Raw genomic sequence first — 17332 nt, 5'->3', positions numbered from 1 at the left:
TGCTGTTCCTAGCTAGTTGACATTGCACGCATGAATCACCAGATAATCAGATGATTCCAGCAATTTACGAAGCGCCCCACATTAGTTCCAATCGATATGTCTATGTCATAAAATTAACCTACTGGCAACTGCGATTAGCTATATCGCACATTAACGCCAGAGTGCTCTTCATCGATTGATCATGCAACCCCTCGATAAGAAAACGAAAACAGATAAGAAACACGTGAATAAAATTGACAACTCGCCAAAATAAGTAAGAAACACTTTGACTCAAGTCTTATACCGATATAATGCGAATGAAATTTTATCCACCTATACTATCCTTACTATCATACTAATATTATAAAGATTTGTAAGTTCTTTTCGAATCTTCGAATATACTTAATCTTCAGGTGTCTCACAGGCTGCATTCGGAAATGCTCGTTTTACATTTTTTTGGAGGCTCCAAAATATGTATATATTAAACACAATGTATTAAAGAGTAACAGGATTACAAAAAGAATCGATTAGCCAACATAAATTTCCTAGTCGTAAACCTCTGTGAACCCTAGTGGAATTATATGCACTTTAACGAGTTTAAACTACGTGTTATTGTTACAGTTGACATTTCCATCTCATAGTTACATTGTAATGTGATATTCCGTTAAAGTAATCGCTAATAAATACTACTATACTTGATTAATATTTATATGTGCCTTGTGGTTCCCGGCAACCAATAGGACAACTCCATCTCTTTCCCATGAGTGACGTAAAAAGCGAATAAAGGAATTGAGGCATTCATCAAGTGCACTTTTACTATTATACGATATGGGTAAAGTTCCTCTGACCTGACTTACCCAATCCAAATGGAGTAAAGGCGCACTCCGGGCACCAAAGAGGTGACTATGCATGTATTAACGCCAGGAGGAAGACGAGTAGGAGTTTGTTTGTATGTAATGAGGCCATGAATATTTCCAAGGCGGGCTGTGTCATGCAGAACACCCATCAAACAATCTCTGACAAAACTTCTTATGCAAGTAAAATAATTTACATGCTGTCTTGCAATCAATAAAATTAATAATGCATTAGTAATACGCTATACACAATTTCTTAACTAAAAACGAAAAAAAAGAAATGTTTGATAAAATTTATAGGTTCTGTTTGAAACGTAGACAATAGCATTTAGGGCAGACCTCCGAAACTTCCTCATATAAATTCATTATTGATGAACAAAATGTTAGCTTACACGTAACCTGAAATTAATCTTCCCAAACCCATTAAAATGATATCCCACATAAAATCAGCTGATATCACCAACATACACCTACACACACTACTACTAATTACTTGTAGAAATAAAAGGTTTCGCCTTCACGTTATCCCTTAAATTGGATTACAATTAAATCACGTGATACATTGAAAACGTTGAAGGCGTACTAATCCTGGGTTTATGTTCTAGGTCACTTATAGAGTAGGGTTGCACTGTCAACCTATCCTACACCCGCTGTTTTAGAAGTGGATAATGTGTATTAAAATCATTATTTTCAAATCAAATAGATAAGCGTTTAAATCGTTAAAACTTCAACAAGGTTTTTGACTCGCGATACCGCCCGTGTTTATCAGAAACCCCCAATTTATCCCGTTCTCGTAGTATGTTTGGGATAGCCTCTTCCTGCTTCCCTACGTTTATGAATCCTACATGCCAAATTTGCCATGCCTAATAGTTTCTTCTGTGCTTGGCCCTTTCAATCAGTTAGTAAAGTTTGGTTAGTTATATAGCAGTGAATGAGGGCGCTAGTTCTGCATTTTATATAGCAACACCAAATAGGACAAAGCTTTGACAATAGTGCACTATTTTCAAATATAAACCGTACTGTTTTATAAAATGTAGGTATTAAAGGATCCATAAATAAAACTAACTTCTTAATAACATTAGGTACTGCTTACTTTTGCCAGCTCAAAATTTCAACCCACTTAAAATTACGCAATATGGCGAAGTCTGCTATATTGCTGGTAAAGCTATACACCGATGATAGATAATTCATTCAAAAACTGTTAATTTACCTTAATGATTTCAACCAGCTGATCGACACCCGAATCGCCAGGGAATATTGGCTGACCCAGCAGCAGCTCGGCAACCACGCACCCGGCGCTCCAAACATCTGCGAATTACACAACATATATTTTAAAAATCGACGTATGTTTTTGTGACGCCCTATACCCTACGTTCTTCTCGCTCCTGGTGTAAATCCTGGTTATAAAGTGCCGTTCTTACTATGATCCATTAAGAGTTATGGTCCAGGTTATTTATATCCATGATTTTGGTCGAAGGAGAACGGGCTCCTCTCAAGAGAGGTAAGGATGTAATCAGGAGAAAGGCCAAAAGGAAGAATAAAAAGTTAATTTATTAATTATCATATTACTATAAACACTATTTGCCAAATGGTTTCAGATAGAAAACGACTTCTCCATCTCTTCTTCTTATGTAGTAGAAAAAGTAAAAAATCAAAAGCACAAAAGTGCATAAAGGATTACCAGAGTGATTCAACGTCTGGCAGGCACCCGATCATTAAAACTTGGAAAAATCTTTTTACAGATGTAAAATATGATCACTATGACGATTTCAGTGGACTCAGCTTTAAGGAATTGGCAAAGATGGGTCAAAAATCACTATATAACCTATCGAATCGAAAGTATGAACAGATAATTTATTTTTAGATTTTACTCACCAATTTTCGTCGTATAATCCGTGGCGCCAAAAATAAGTTCGGGGGCGCGATAGTACCGCGAGCAAATGTAGGAGACATTAGGTTCCCCGCGTACTAGGTGCTTAGCTGAGCCGAAGTCGCACAATTTGAGAACTCCTGTCTTCGGGTCGAGTAATAGATTTTGTGGTTTTATGTCTCGGTGGCAAATGCCGAGCGAGTGAATGTACGCCAGGCTTCTGAACAACTGGTACATGTAGAGCTGTGAAAATCAAAATATTTTTAATTACAGTCCTTTGGAAATCCGATCTTGTAATTGAAGATTAGCCTATGATTACATTTTGAAAGGCTTGCTAGTGATGGATTTTTCAATTGTTTTACTAGTTTTATAATGTATAATTTAGATTTTTTCTAATATTACCATTTTTGAACTACTTATGTCTATTGATTTTAACACCAGGCAAACAAGTTGTAGGCGAATTTGCATTACATATTCAATTTCCAATTAGTCCAATCCAAAGTTATGCCATTTGAATTACAACTGGGCATTTAGGAAAGAACATTAAGCTGTCTACGTGCTATCAAACAATAAAGTTTCATTGAGACAGAAATGCGAGTTTATGCACTGGCATTCAGGTCAATTTGGTATCTATTACTCGGGTAAACCAATAAAAAAGCGTCATCATAAACAAGGGAATCTTCGCATACCTTTATAAAACTAATGGGTATGGTTTGTTCATCTTTGGAGTAATGACGAGCGACTTTATAAACAGTCTCCGGTATGTACTCCAGCACCAAATTCAGGTACACTTCGTCTTTCTGTAATCAATCAAAACAATATTAACACATTGTCTTTAATCTTAAGTAACTTGTCACTAATATAATTGAGTTTCTTCAAATATTTCAGTCTTAATTTGGAAAACTACAAGCCATAGAATTATCATTTTACAAGAAAACCTGTGATGGTACATTTCACAGTAGCTTGAATGTACAGCGAAGACCATAAAAATATGACACTCTACCAGGGGACTGGACCGCAAAATCAAAAATCGTCGTAGAGTAAGATTTTGCAACATATTTTATTGGACTTTATCTCAGTTTGTACATTCTCTTATACACACAAACCGCGTTGTTCAAGAGAATTTACATTCGAAATAAGATTAAGAGGTAAGGTTTTAGAACTGTAATTTTTCTTTCTCTTCAGAATCGGACTGAAGTAGGAATTTTACCAATTGACAGACAGATGTTCAGATCTCTGTGGTCTTCAATATAGCACCAAGCTACAAATATGGAATAGTACTTTAAATTTTAAAACGTGGTATCATTCTTGATGATGTAATTGTTAATCTGAACAAAAAATAAAATAAAACAAATCAAATTCAATCATTAAGTGACAAATTCTATAAAAATAACACAAGGTTAAATTTTATTTTTCTAGGACGTTGCGAGAAAGCAGACATGAAACATTGTGCAAAATTACAAAATGTAGATGGCTGTATCTCATTTCAAAATTTAATTCTTAACACTGCACTGGAACGTATAATAAAATGAGATAAATAAATGGTTCATTCCAGTGGATAAGTTTCTAAGATCTATGTTGGCTGAACTCCAAAGGTTCTTGGCTCTTGCGTTATAAAAATCATAAACTAGGAAATTTGAAATGACAGACCTTGAACTGTACGAGAAATACGCATCAGTATATAAATACTTGTGTCAGTATATTTATCAAACATGAATACAAGCAAAAATATTTGCGAGTTTAAATAAATAAGTTCTATTATATAACAAAGCGCGGTTACAAATTCGTCTCCTAAATTTCCCCAATTTCTAACTAAAAGGAAAAAAAAGTCATATAAGCAAAAATAAATTGTGGTTGCCACGTTACCTACAGAGTGGGGTCATTTATAAATAAGTACTTTGTATTGATTTTGTCTTTGGCCCTTTTCAATAAAGTGTGAATGTCGTTTGCTATACAATTGTTTGGAACAAACATATTCGTTACTGGATTTGTTCCGTTACCGAAACACCGATTGCGTAGGTCAATATGTCAATCACTTAATGATTTAGACGGTGAGACCTCATTTAAATTCTATGAACCTACATCGCCTTATCATTAAATAGTATTCTTTCTAGAAACATTTTATATGTTTAATAATGAATGAAAATGAAAACGAATGTCGGTCGGTGGAATGACGGAAGCCGAATCTCAAATAACAAAACACAAAAATAAGCAAGCAAACACAAATATCGTGTTAAAATAAACTGTCCTATATTATTTCAATGATCGATGGTAGATAAGAAAAGCTCATGATTTCAATAATATGGCTTGTGGCGTGATTAGGACTTGTTCTTATTTATTGGGCACACAATTGTTAGGCATCATAGGTTACCGAAAATAAAAAGAGAAAATTATTTTATAGGGTCTGAATTAGACGACTTTAGATAAGTTGATTAACTATAGGAAAATATGTTAGAAATAATATTTTGTTTCATCTAGGAAAGTTCAAATAAAATAGACATAGATAACAATCTATGTTTACAAATTTTTGTTTGTACACTTTATTAGTTTGGTATAGTTTATATGTTTTCTTCATAGAAAATATTTTTTAAACAAAAATAAAACAAGGAGTAAAGAATAATATAAATTTGTAAGAATTAATGTCCGGTAACCTGTGCCAACAATATCGGTAGACCTAAATTGTGCGTTAGCACACTAGCGCAACAATTTTAATAGTTCTGACATACTGCGACTTCAAGAGACTGCATTGCGTTTAACATTGAGCTCACTGCTGCGGGCACTGCCGCCTTCCCCCATAATAGAACACACAAATAACATACCCTTAATATCATAGCTAATTCATTAAATACAAAATTAACACATCAATTTAAAGCTAAAACCAATCAACATTATCATAAAAAGAATTAGAAAAAAATATATATATTCGCCTATGCTACTATTACATTAAATATTTACCTTATCTCCACTTGAGTAAAAGAAGTATTTCAATTTCACAATATTACAATGCTCCAATCGTCGCATAATTTGAAGTTCTCGATTCTGAAAAAGAACAAGTAATATATTTAAAAAAATGGATAACTAATATGCAATGAACAAAATATTGTTTTGTTCATGTATTTCCATTATCAGCTTTAAACACAAGAACGTGTAGAAAGATTAAGTCTCACTAGGCTAATAATAAACTGTTTTTATAAATCTCCAATCAAAATGAAATTATCAGTGTTTGGCCATCATCTTACTTTCTATATGTTTATAGTTGATCGAAGTGTTTGGGTCTCTAAAGTCTGAAGTCATAAGCCAGGTGTTGCCTTATTCTACTAACGTAATCAGACGGACATTAAATAATAAAGGTCATACTACCTTAAACCTCTTGTCTTGGAGCACCTTCTTTATGGCAATGAGTTCGCCGGTGTCACATAGTTTGGCCTGGTAGACGACGCCGAAGCTGCCGTTACCAATCAACTTCATGTCCGCATAGCTCACTTCTTGGGGCCGGTCGGGGCCTTGCCCCGGCGTGGCCACCACAGTCGTCACCTTTGAGCCGTCCTTGCCTGCAACAAAACAGAAGAAAAACTTTAGAACGAAACATATTTGGGAAGGAAGAATAGTTTCCTCTCTCGTAAAGTTACAATAAGGATATGGGGCGCTCTTTGTAAGAGTCCAATTTTCTTCCAGAGTTACTGATCAGACCAGTATGTAGAGGTTAAAAAAATAACAAGCAAGGACACGAGAAAAACAAAATTTTCATTTCACAAGCACAGACACAATTGTTATACTCAAGTTAAATCAAAAGACTAAACAGTTGGTCAATGACAAGTTTGAAAGAAAATGACATGATTGACCAGTATTGTTATTCTTTACGCTGTCAGAAATGAGAAATGAAGATCATTTGGTTTGTGCTTACTTGTATGTCCTTTTATATCTTGGGGCATATGTCCTTTTATATCTTGGGGCACCTTGTAAAAGTTTTATCATGTAAATATCCTATTCTACCAATACCATAAACGCGAAAGTTTGTGAGGATGCATGTAGGTATGTTGGTTACTCTTTTATACAGAATCTTGTGGACGGATTTTGATTAAATTTAGTATAACGGTAGATATATTTAGTACAACGGTAGGTATATTTCAATAACACATAAGGTACTTTTAATACCGAAATCCCCACTGGAGCGAAGTTAGTATTCATTATTTAAGACACTTAACATACTAGGATCTTACCAAAATACAACAAAGAAATGTTGAACTAAAAGAGGCCCACCAACAAAGATAATAAGAACCTAATTAAAAAATGCAACAAGAGCATGTTGTGGGATAGAAATTCTTACACAACGGTCTGAATGGCCTCTCTAATGCAATTGAGTAATGACGCAAATGAATCCGTTACACATTGTAGCGCGGCTTCTAACTAGCAACTACTGCTACTATCATAGAATAACATTATTGATATATGTATTTATGTATATCCTAGAGTAGGCCCGCGTAATACGAAAAAAACATAATCACGTCTTTATCCATAACGGGGTATCCAGAACCAACAGTCTCGCAAAGACTGAAGGGTCACGTTTAGCTGTGTGGCTTAATGATGGTACTGAGGTTCAAATAGTGACAGGTTGCTAGCTCATCGTCTAAAACTAGGATCCCAACTTTTACGAAAGAGATGGAGATGTCCTATTCAAAAGTCCCGGGAACCACTGATGTTTCCGCTATAATTTCGGGAAATCCTCTTTTGGTGCACCACTAGCCACGTAACAAAATTTAAATCCAGCGGCATAGTGTGTGCGTTGATATGTCAGTCAGTTTTTTTTTAAGAAGTCATATGGATAAAAAAGTAAAACCTGTTTCCTCGTGTGTAGAAGTCCAAACATCACATGGCTTGCTAGTCATTATCAGCTAACCGTGTTCATTTGCAATTTATTAAAATAATTTATAAATAAATAACAAACAATGTTGTGAGCACTTGATTTGTCATTTTCAAAACCAACTGGAATACAGTACCTACCTACTACTTAGTTGAGTAAGCTAAAAACTGCAAATAACGCGTATCGATCTCGTAACATCTTTTGTGAACCATCCTGTTGTAGGGCTAATTTGATACTGCGGTAAAAATATTTTACGATTTTTTAATTTATTTAAAGTTAAATCATAGATACATGTTGGTCCTTAAGATCAATTTAGAAACACATGCCTATTCTTTTGTAACTCATTTATACCAAAAAATAGGACACCAAGTTAGATTAATGGCAATGATCATTAACAAACCGTATTTTTATTTAAAACTGTATGAAACCACTCAGTCCATATCCAACTGGCTTAAATAAACTTTAAATGCGTCGGGTCTCACATTTTCCTACTACATTTAACTAATCATTTCGGGCCACTATTTATAACGTTACACAGCGGCGTAAGCATATTACTTCGTAAGTTTCTTATATCAATGTTTGATGTAAGAAACCCCCAAACGCAATAACACTGTTGAAAATATTTTACAAAATCTTAGTAGATACAAATGACACACCTTTAAAAAAATGGTTTGTGACAGTGACCAACAAGTGAGACTATTTATCATGCACGTCACCTAAGTGTTTAAAATAATTTTGCAATTAAATCAATGACTTAAGCTTAAAAATATTTTTAAGTTAATAATACTAATCAATTACAAAAATTCTAATTACGTATTTCAAATTTTATAAACTCAAATGTTTTTCATTTACCATAGTAGTCTTGAAAAATGCATAAGGTACAAGATGTTGTCGAAAAACAAATCCATCCTATAAAAGAAAGTTAAAGCTATGAATATATATTTACACAGTATTTTATGACTAATTAGAAACATAAGCAAATATGAACATTATCTTATCTTGTACTAACTTTATTCCAAAATACCATCTCTAACATTGGACACGTAAGGTATAGGCTAAATGAAATGAGTTAGTCTTAACATTCTAGCTCATCGCTTTCAAAATTCCTAACTGCTAAAATTGACAATAAAATCTGATATTTACCTGGGATGCGATAATATATACATGGGATTCTTTTGTTAGGCGATGGGCTAGCAATCTAGCAAATCTTTCAGTCTTTTCGAGACTGGTGGTTGTCTACCCCTTAGGGGATAATAACGTGAGTATATCACTACTTATAAAGTACAGCCCCCCTTTTTTGTCTGTCTGTATGTATGCGCTAATCGCGGAAAGTTGTGGAATGTTTATTTTATTTAGTTTTTTATTAATTTAATTAAGTTTCGACTATCAATGCGACCGACTGAAATGTCAACTATTCTTAACATCTACGTAGGTTAGCACACTTAGGACAGTTTATTTCATTTGGCTGCAACGTCCTCATCATTTATGCAGAGAATTGCGGTAGACAAACCGCAGAGAAAACTATTTTTGTATAAGAAAACACTACCGTGTTAATGATGTAGACAAAGAATTTTTGAGAAATAACATTCAGTACTTTTATATTTTTGTTTATTGTGTTCAAATTAAGTAAATAAAAAAATTACTTAACTTAGGTCGCCCGCGTTTGTTTTAAAATGCCACCAATACAAACTCTAAACGACAGAATGAAATAAACTGAAAATTAATATATGACATTTTGATGAATGCTATGCGATTGTTTTAAACAAATTTAAGTTTGAATAAATTAAAAGAAAATGGGAAGTAACTTACAGATTATTAGACCAAACATTCTATAAAGAAGGTAACTTTAATCCAATAATAATTTATAGTTCATTCATACACTCCCAGAGTCGAATTGTAAGTGGTCACCACGCCCAATCGCAATATCAACGAGCAACCCTTACTGACGCAAAACAAACAACTACACCCTTGTTTGTCCGAGCCTTATCTAAGTATCTTAGGCTCAATGTGGCGATTGAAATAATATTTCTCTTATAATATCAATTTCTGATTTAGTACACACAACGAGCGGATACCTGTTAAACCTTCACATAATTTGATTAAAATGTATAATGTGTAAAGTAAGGCCTGGTAAAGTTCGGCTCTAAATGAGATCTGACAACTTTTTCACAGAACATTTTTCATGAAAATAATATTGGTGGGATTATTATAAGAATGAAGGAGTATATCTATTCAACTTTTTAAAGAACATTGAATTGTAGAAATATTTCTAAATAAGGTACCTATCTCACGATATTTACGCAATCGCCTTAAAGCGTAACTTCTATTCCCCACTTCGAAGAATCTGAAAAAATGGATCTTATATGTATTTTCTCACCTCATCATGTACTAAAAAACGGTTTATATAATAAGCATTATTAAACCTTTTGATAAAAAGCGGTTCAGTTGTCTCGTCTTGTATACTAGAGGACCCGTGACCCCACGCGCGTAAACTAAAAATTCCCGTTCCCATGGGAATCTTTAAATATCCACTCTTAGTGCTCCATTAAACTCCCTAAACCTTTATACCAAATTTCAACTTTCTACTTATACGCTTAGTAATTTTGGCTGTGCGTTGTCCATCAGTCACTTAACATTTACGTTTAAAGTTACGTTTTATTATGTTGATAAATTTGATAACTAGTTCTTGTACTTATTTCAGTCTATATATATTTTAACTCAAAACATTGTCAATTTAGTCCTTCTAATGGAGATACAATTTAATACAGCAAACTTTGGTCAGCTCCATGCTACAAGTTTGTAAGTAGATTTATTTGTCCTATATTAGTTAATGGGGGCTTATGTGTTGGCATATTATGTAACGATATCACGGATATAATAGATGGGTCTGATTAGAAGATAAACAATGGTTGTGTTGCTAATAGCGGTCTGACAGCGAGGCGTGCATTGTTCAGATCTCAAAGTAAAATATAACTAGGAGAAAGCAGAGACGAAAGTAACGTAGGTATACGTATTAAAACTACCTACAATCTCTACATATTAAAATCTTCAGCCACTGCGTGACTGACTGACAGAGAACAAACAAGCCAAACCGCTATGTCTAGGGACTTAAAATTCGGTATTAAGGTTCTTTATGTGATCTAGCGGTGCACTAAGCGCGGAGAGGATTTCTCGAAATGCCCACTACAAAGGGGAAGTAAGAGATTTTTAATTTTACGCAGTGACTTATAGTAAACAAAACAATATACCTTCGTTACTTTTATCTAAGTGTTCGTAAACATGATCCAATAAAGGAGAAACAATATGGAAAATAAGTCTCCCCTTCATCCTATAAACTAACGCAATAAATCAATTCGACAACTAGAAATGGTGATGACCTCCTATACTACTGGTTATGGATAGCAAGTCAGCAACATAGAATGTCTTATCACCATGACTCAATATGACTATATATTATGCAAACTGCAGTATGCCGAGGATCGAAACTGGTCGGACGTCGGATTAAGAAACTTGAATAGAATTAATGTGTTGTGATTTAATGAGTGTGACTGATTGATGAATTTTTCGACACTGCAAGTGCATCGGTTAGCATTAAATCTAAAGTACAAAACCAGAAGATATTCATATAAAATCGCCTCAGTGGGATTTTTGTTAAAACTAAAAAGGTATAAGGTGTTTTTTGAATATTTTAATATTTTTATAAAAAAAGAGTAATAATCAATTTGATAACTGTTTGTGAAACTGTTTGTTTGTGTTTGCGTTTTTAAAGTTCTTTAGATCAATTTTACCGTGGGCTTGTTCTTTTTATAGTTTGAATGTAACGCGCATGGAAAGTGTACTTTCCTAGGTGGGAATTTATTATGTAGTGATTCAATCAGTTCGGGTTGCCCTGTTAACAGGGTCACTGTAGGTCAGACGGCTGTCGCTCTACTGTCGTTTCCTGAAATTTTCTGACATCAATAGAAGCCTGGCTGCCACGCATTACTTTAAAAAAACTTGTCATTTCATACATACATACTTTATATAACAAATACTAACTCAAAAGGACAATAATAATGTGAACAAATGAAGTATTATAAGACAACAGCTATCCTACGAAGCAGGCAAAACTCAAACAATTTAGTATATACAGGATAACAAACCAAACTAATAAAAATCACAAAAACAATACACTTAAGCCATGTATAGCTAAAGAAATTTCACGAGACGCCTTGACAGTGTTGACAGTAATTAGAAAATTGTAATTAACATATTCTATGTAAGTTCTATGTTCCATCACATGTCTACAACCGTAATGAACCCGGAACACACATATACTACCAAATCCTAAGCTTTAATTAGGATAAGGGGTTATATCTTGTGATTGTGAATGCGATTATCTTCCGACATAGGTAATTTTTTGGGCATAATTAAAAGAACATTATGCAAATAAGCTCGTTTGTAGGAAGATTCTCGCTCTATCCAAACATTTAGGATATATAAAACATGAACCAAAGTGAATTCGGTGGGGTACCGTGAATGTAAGGTGAAGCTAATGACGTGCGCAATATCTAGCACTTACGATGCGAGGAAGTAGTCTTCTTGTCCGAAGCCAGCTCGGAATTTTTAGGAGTTTCCACGTCGCCTGCGTGTTGTGGCAAAACACAAAAGCAACATTAGAACATTGAAATTAACATACGAATGATAACATTGTTGGGGTGGACGAGAAATGGCAAGTGTGCAAATGACGAGCACCGCTCATTAATTCATAGAAAAGTTCAATTATTCGAGACACTCACTGATGGTGCGCCTTAATTTTTTACAGAAAGATGAAAGCCGGTCGCGGGCACGGCTCAATTGTCCACTTTTATCAGAGTCAAGTAATTTGATCAAGGATGGTTCGGAGCGCGCGGTCACTTCGCCAACGGGGCGCACCGCCACCGTGGTCTGCCCGTCGGACACTCCTAGGTTGTCGAAGCATACTGGGCCTGCACACTCCAGTTTGGCAGAGGATCGCACGCAAACGCGCGTCGTAGTAGACTGCCGGTCGGCGCTTTTCCGCGACACCTCCGCCCCGCCCGTAAAGGTCGACCCTCAGTACACGACTAAGTCGTGCTAATTCAAACTTCGCGACTTTACTATATATAAACTAAACATCATACTGGAAATAATGTGTGTTTTATTTAGTTAGAACTAGATATATTTAACTAACTTTATCCCCCGTCTAGATCTCGCGTTTGTTCAGATAAAAGTTTACTCTCATATTTTTATGCAGATGAGTAAAAAATTAGGCCTGCCCTGACGCCAAAAATAAAAATATTTGCTTACAAAATGTCTTCCAAATCAATGAAAAGCAGGGAAACAAACGGAGAAATATATTTGCTTTAGCATTTGAATTTTAAGCATAGATATATTAAGGTATGTCCTATTTATTACATTTGTCGGAAACAAAAGCTCAACGTCGCCAAAAATAATGTGAAATTGGGTCAGATGAGTTATTGGCGTTTCAACATAAATTGATTTTGCTGCTAACTACGTAAATGATTGTTACGTATGAATAGAATGATAGTAAATAAGATATTGATGACTGGAAAAAGAGGTGAGAGAGAAAAGTTAGGAAAGCGGACCCCGGGCCACGAAGTAGCAAAAAACAGTACTTTCGAAGACCTTATCTCAAGATAACTGGTCTAATTGTGATTATACGACGGTGACAAAATTATAAATGCCAAGAAAGTAAATACATAGATAATTTATTTGAATTTCTCACACACCACCACACATACAATGTATGAAAACATCAGTATCTTAAGCTAATGCACAACAAAAATATAATTGGTGTGCGGCAAGCAAGGCAAAAAAAACTCAGCTATTTTTCTGAACCTCGGAACAGAAACACTGATTTTCAGTTATCGCCACGTAACTATAACGTTTAGTGGGTGTGTGTAGTTTTTATTTTTAAAGCTTTGACTATCTAAACGGAATTAATATGGTACACACAAGGAACTAATGTGTTGTGCACTGTGCGACTAAGAAATCAAGGGCGATCACGTACCTAAAATATAATTCGATTTCGTTTTTCGATTACTACCTTTTAATGGTTTCTTTTAAATTTTTACTTTATATTGCATTTCAATCATAACTTGTCATGTGCTGGAGTCACGGACTTATTGCAAACTACTGAGAGTATGGAAATAAAACCTGTAAAATTTTACTTACTAATCCCAATAATAACTAAAAATATGTGCCCTTAAGCAAGAAATTCAGCTTGATTCGATAGAAAGAGCTAGGTATATTTATCTATAAAAGATTTTCACTAATCAAAACTAAATCTTCTGTTATTGACTGATAAACCAATGATAAATACTTATAAATTTAAGAATAACCTTATATTTTTCATTACAAACTATCTATTTTTAGTGCAATAAAATACAGAAAGAATATATGTCGGTGGTGAATTGGTGAAATGCGGCCATGTACCAATGACTATTTTCAAAGTTATATACATTAGTTTTGATAACTAACCGATGCTCTTAAGGTGAAGAAAAAACATCGCAAGGAAACCTCCACATGCAGGATGCTGGATGTGTTATCATATGATCCAATATGGGTTAGGTTCCCTTGCAAAGATTGCGGAGGTCAGATGGGAGTAGCTTCGTGTAAAAACCTGACTCAGTCAATCCAAGATCCATGGTCATAGGCATACCCCGGGCTTCTCTCCAGAGTGGTGAGGATGCAACAGGGACTAGTTTCCTCACTTTAAGAAGAATACTGGAAAAATAACTGGAAGAAGAATACAGAAAGAATATAACACGTTCTTTCTCTTAAATATCAGTTCCTCACATACACACTGTGTAGTAATAGTATACACACGACGTTTTGCAACAAACTTGACATTTTTAGCGACACTAACAAACTGTTCAATACAATACAAAAAATTGTAACACAAATTGGGAGTACTGTGTCTGTATGAAGCTTTACTTCTGTACCACAGACTAGGGATCAACAAAGTCGATCAGTATCACGTCGCATGCGCGCGTGTCTGACTTTTTACACAACCGGTGATAATTTTCTTGAACTACGTCACGAATGACTGTACAAGCGAACAAAGTACCTATGCTTGTAATTTATAATATTCTGTACCGTATGAAAGGCATCCTTTTGCGATGACTGGGTGTTGTTATCTTCGAAAAGATAAGAGAATATTTTTTTTCGCACTTAATAAACTCTCTATTAAATTGACGATTATTAACCAGAATCTTTCGGGTAGTTATTGACGTCCAAGCCTTAATCATCAACGTAATATCAGCGACAAAGCGCAGTTAAAATAAACTTGGACTGAAACGCAAAGGAGGTAGTTTTCCACGAAAATATTGATTTTCATGAAAATTATTCTTACAATTATCTACGTCAAAATAGTATTTATAAGCTGTCCTTGAACATAGTTACGATAATTGGATCAAAACTTTCGGCGATAATTTGGAGCTCACCACGTCGTCGTCATACGAATGCGATATTTCCTCCTTTGAGACAAATCACGTGCTCTGTAACTTGATATGCTTTCCCTTGTACATCCTTAACCAATCAAATTCGATAAATACATTTAAAAAAATACCTTCTTTATTATGTGGCTCTTTGAACTATGATAAGGCATTTGCCTCATCAGATTTCTCTATCGAAAGCGAAGAGATAAAGGGAATATAAAACTAGGCAATTGATATTTGAAACATTTCCTAACGCGGCTGCGATAAGTTTCAGTCAGTTTTAAATGATTTTAAATTTTATTATTTATCGGCCTAACGTGCATGTTTCCCTTTATTAACTAAAATAGAATAGGAAACCACTCCATTGTTTATTGCAAACCCGTAGTAAGGTGATATCGTATTGCGGTTACATCTACGCTTGACGAGCACGCTTTCAGCTTTTGAATTCTTCCACTAAGGCGGCGTTGACTACCTGCGTATAATATGGGAACCGGTCCTGTTTGCATGACGCATTGCTCAACTTAAAATTTCTGCATATCTATTTATTCTATAAAATACATATCTCTGTCTCATATAGGTCTCATAAGTGATTTTCAATATCTCACAACTGCGGACTTTTGTATATCTGCCAAACTGGGACGAAGATGCGATTACATATCAGATATAACTACATCAAGATAGCGTATCAATCCTGACAAAATAAATATATATCTGACTGCATTATCTGTTTTTTTTTTTCGAGGCATGTGATGCTTACTTACAAATATGATATTGACCTGTCTGTTGACGTGAACGATTCTAATTATACAACACGTTCGTGAACAACAAGAAGGGAATGGACTGGGATAAAGTGTAAATAATCTGGGCGTGTTTCCAAGGAAGGCCATGGTTATGACGATATGACGCCAGTCGCGAGGAAATGAGCGATTGACACAAGCCCGTATAAAACAGCGATGGTGAAATCCAATTATTAAATTATATATATATACGTATATAAATACGAGGTTCAAGCAACTCGACGAGAGTTGCTGAATGATAGTCTGAAAAAACAAAAAGTATAGGGCTAACAACGCACTCTTATTGCTTTGTCCACAAAAGGAAAAAGGGAAATTATATTGAGGCTAGAATGTTAAGGATTTTAGAGACTAAATACGAGAATAGAGCTTTTTTCTATTGCATTTTTTTCTTTAAATGATAAAATATGATCAGATTTACTACAAATCACAAACGTCTTCTGACCCCGACGTAACAACACCCTTATCAGAAACAGCTTAATTTATCTATATTGGTTATAATAACTTTAATAATATTCATAAAAAATAATGTCAATTTTATCCAACAATTAATACCGATAAAATTCAAAAACTTTTATAATCATATATCACGTCATAATATGTAGGGACATATGGCAAACAATTCACAATGGAAAAAATATAATAGTAGTACTGACGGATAAAATTAAATTCAAACGTCAATACTTCCACTTCAATTGATTTTCTGGACTCCAAGAGATAAACCAAAGAAAGAAAATATGCATTGTTGACGAAGTTATTGAGATAAGATCTCAGGAAATAATTCATTAAAAACTATTTAAATATCGTAGCCCTAATTAAAATCAGTCAGAACAGAACTAACTTAACTATGCCACGTCCTCGGAACATATTTTAAATACCACTTAAATTAATTAGGTTAGGTATCGGCGGCGCTGTGGCGTACCTACGATGTTGTATAATGTTATGTTCAGTAGTACGCAGCAGAAGGTAACATTTACTTTAACTAAATATAATCACATCTATATCCCTTCCAGGAAAGAGCTTATAAATTTGAAAAGACTGAAAGGCCAAGTTCAGGTTGATGGCAGAATGATAGAATTGAGATTCAAATGGTGACAGTATCATACAAGATACAACACTTAGTATGAAATCCACTGGTTACAATTCCGTGTTTTGGGTATTTTATTTTTTTTAAATAATTATTTAGTTATTTTTTAGGTTTGAAAATTGATCGTTTTTGTGTTGAACAGTAAATTACCTCTATGTTTTATAAAGCATTCGAGAAATAATTATACATATTGTGTAAAACTAAAAAAAAAAGATTACGATTATTTACGACAGACGATAGTTTGACCAAATAGTTACGTCATGAAATTATGACATAAGTGTCGATAACAAGTAATCGGTAAGTGCTATTGTGTTTGTTTTACATTTTCTAGCGATATTATGATGGTGAAATGTTCTTCAAAATAGAATACAAAACTAGTTAATAAATTTTTTGGCCCCTTTGGACAATGTAATAATATACATGCGTG

At 34.4% G+C, this 17332-nt stretch overlaps 1 protein-coding gene across 4 annotated transcripts in view; it reads right to left on the bottom strand.

The window, feature by feature from the left end:
• The window catches only part of LOC106141116 (glycogen synthase kinase-3 beta), a 28580-nt gene that overhangs the window by 4899 nt on the left and 6349 nt on the right, over nt 1-17332 (bottom strand). For 3 of the 4 annotated variants that reach the window (XM_060948026.1, XM_060948028.1, XM_060948027.1), the window contains exons 2-6: nt 6064-6254; nt 5659-5742; nt 3393-3503; nt 2709-2946; nt 2044-2141 (exon numbers count right to left, since the gene is read on the bottom strand). In XM_060948026.1, the coding sequence (XP_060804009.1) occupies nt 2044-2141; nt 2709-2946; nt 3393-3503; nt 5659-5742; nt 6064-6254 (722 nt within the window). Of the gene's footprint in view, nt 1-2043; nt 2142-2708; nt 2947-3392; nt 3504-5658; nt 5743-6063; nt 6255-12342; nt 12487-17332 lie in introns of those variants that run through there. The other variant, XM_060948029.1, reaches the window with a different exon arrangement.

The sequence above is a fragment of the Amyelois transitella genome, chromosome 15, assembly GCF_032362555.1.
Source record: "Amyelois transitella isolate CPQ chromosome 15, ilAmyTran1.1, whole genome shotgun sequence".
Taxonomy (NCBI): Eukaryota; Metazoa; Arthropoda; class Insecta; order Lepidoptera; family Pyralidae; genus Amyelois; species Amyelois transitella.
The sequence above is the reverse complement of the archived record's forward strand: the minus strand, read 5'-3'. Positions and strand labels throughout refer to the sequence as shown.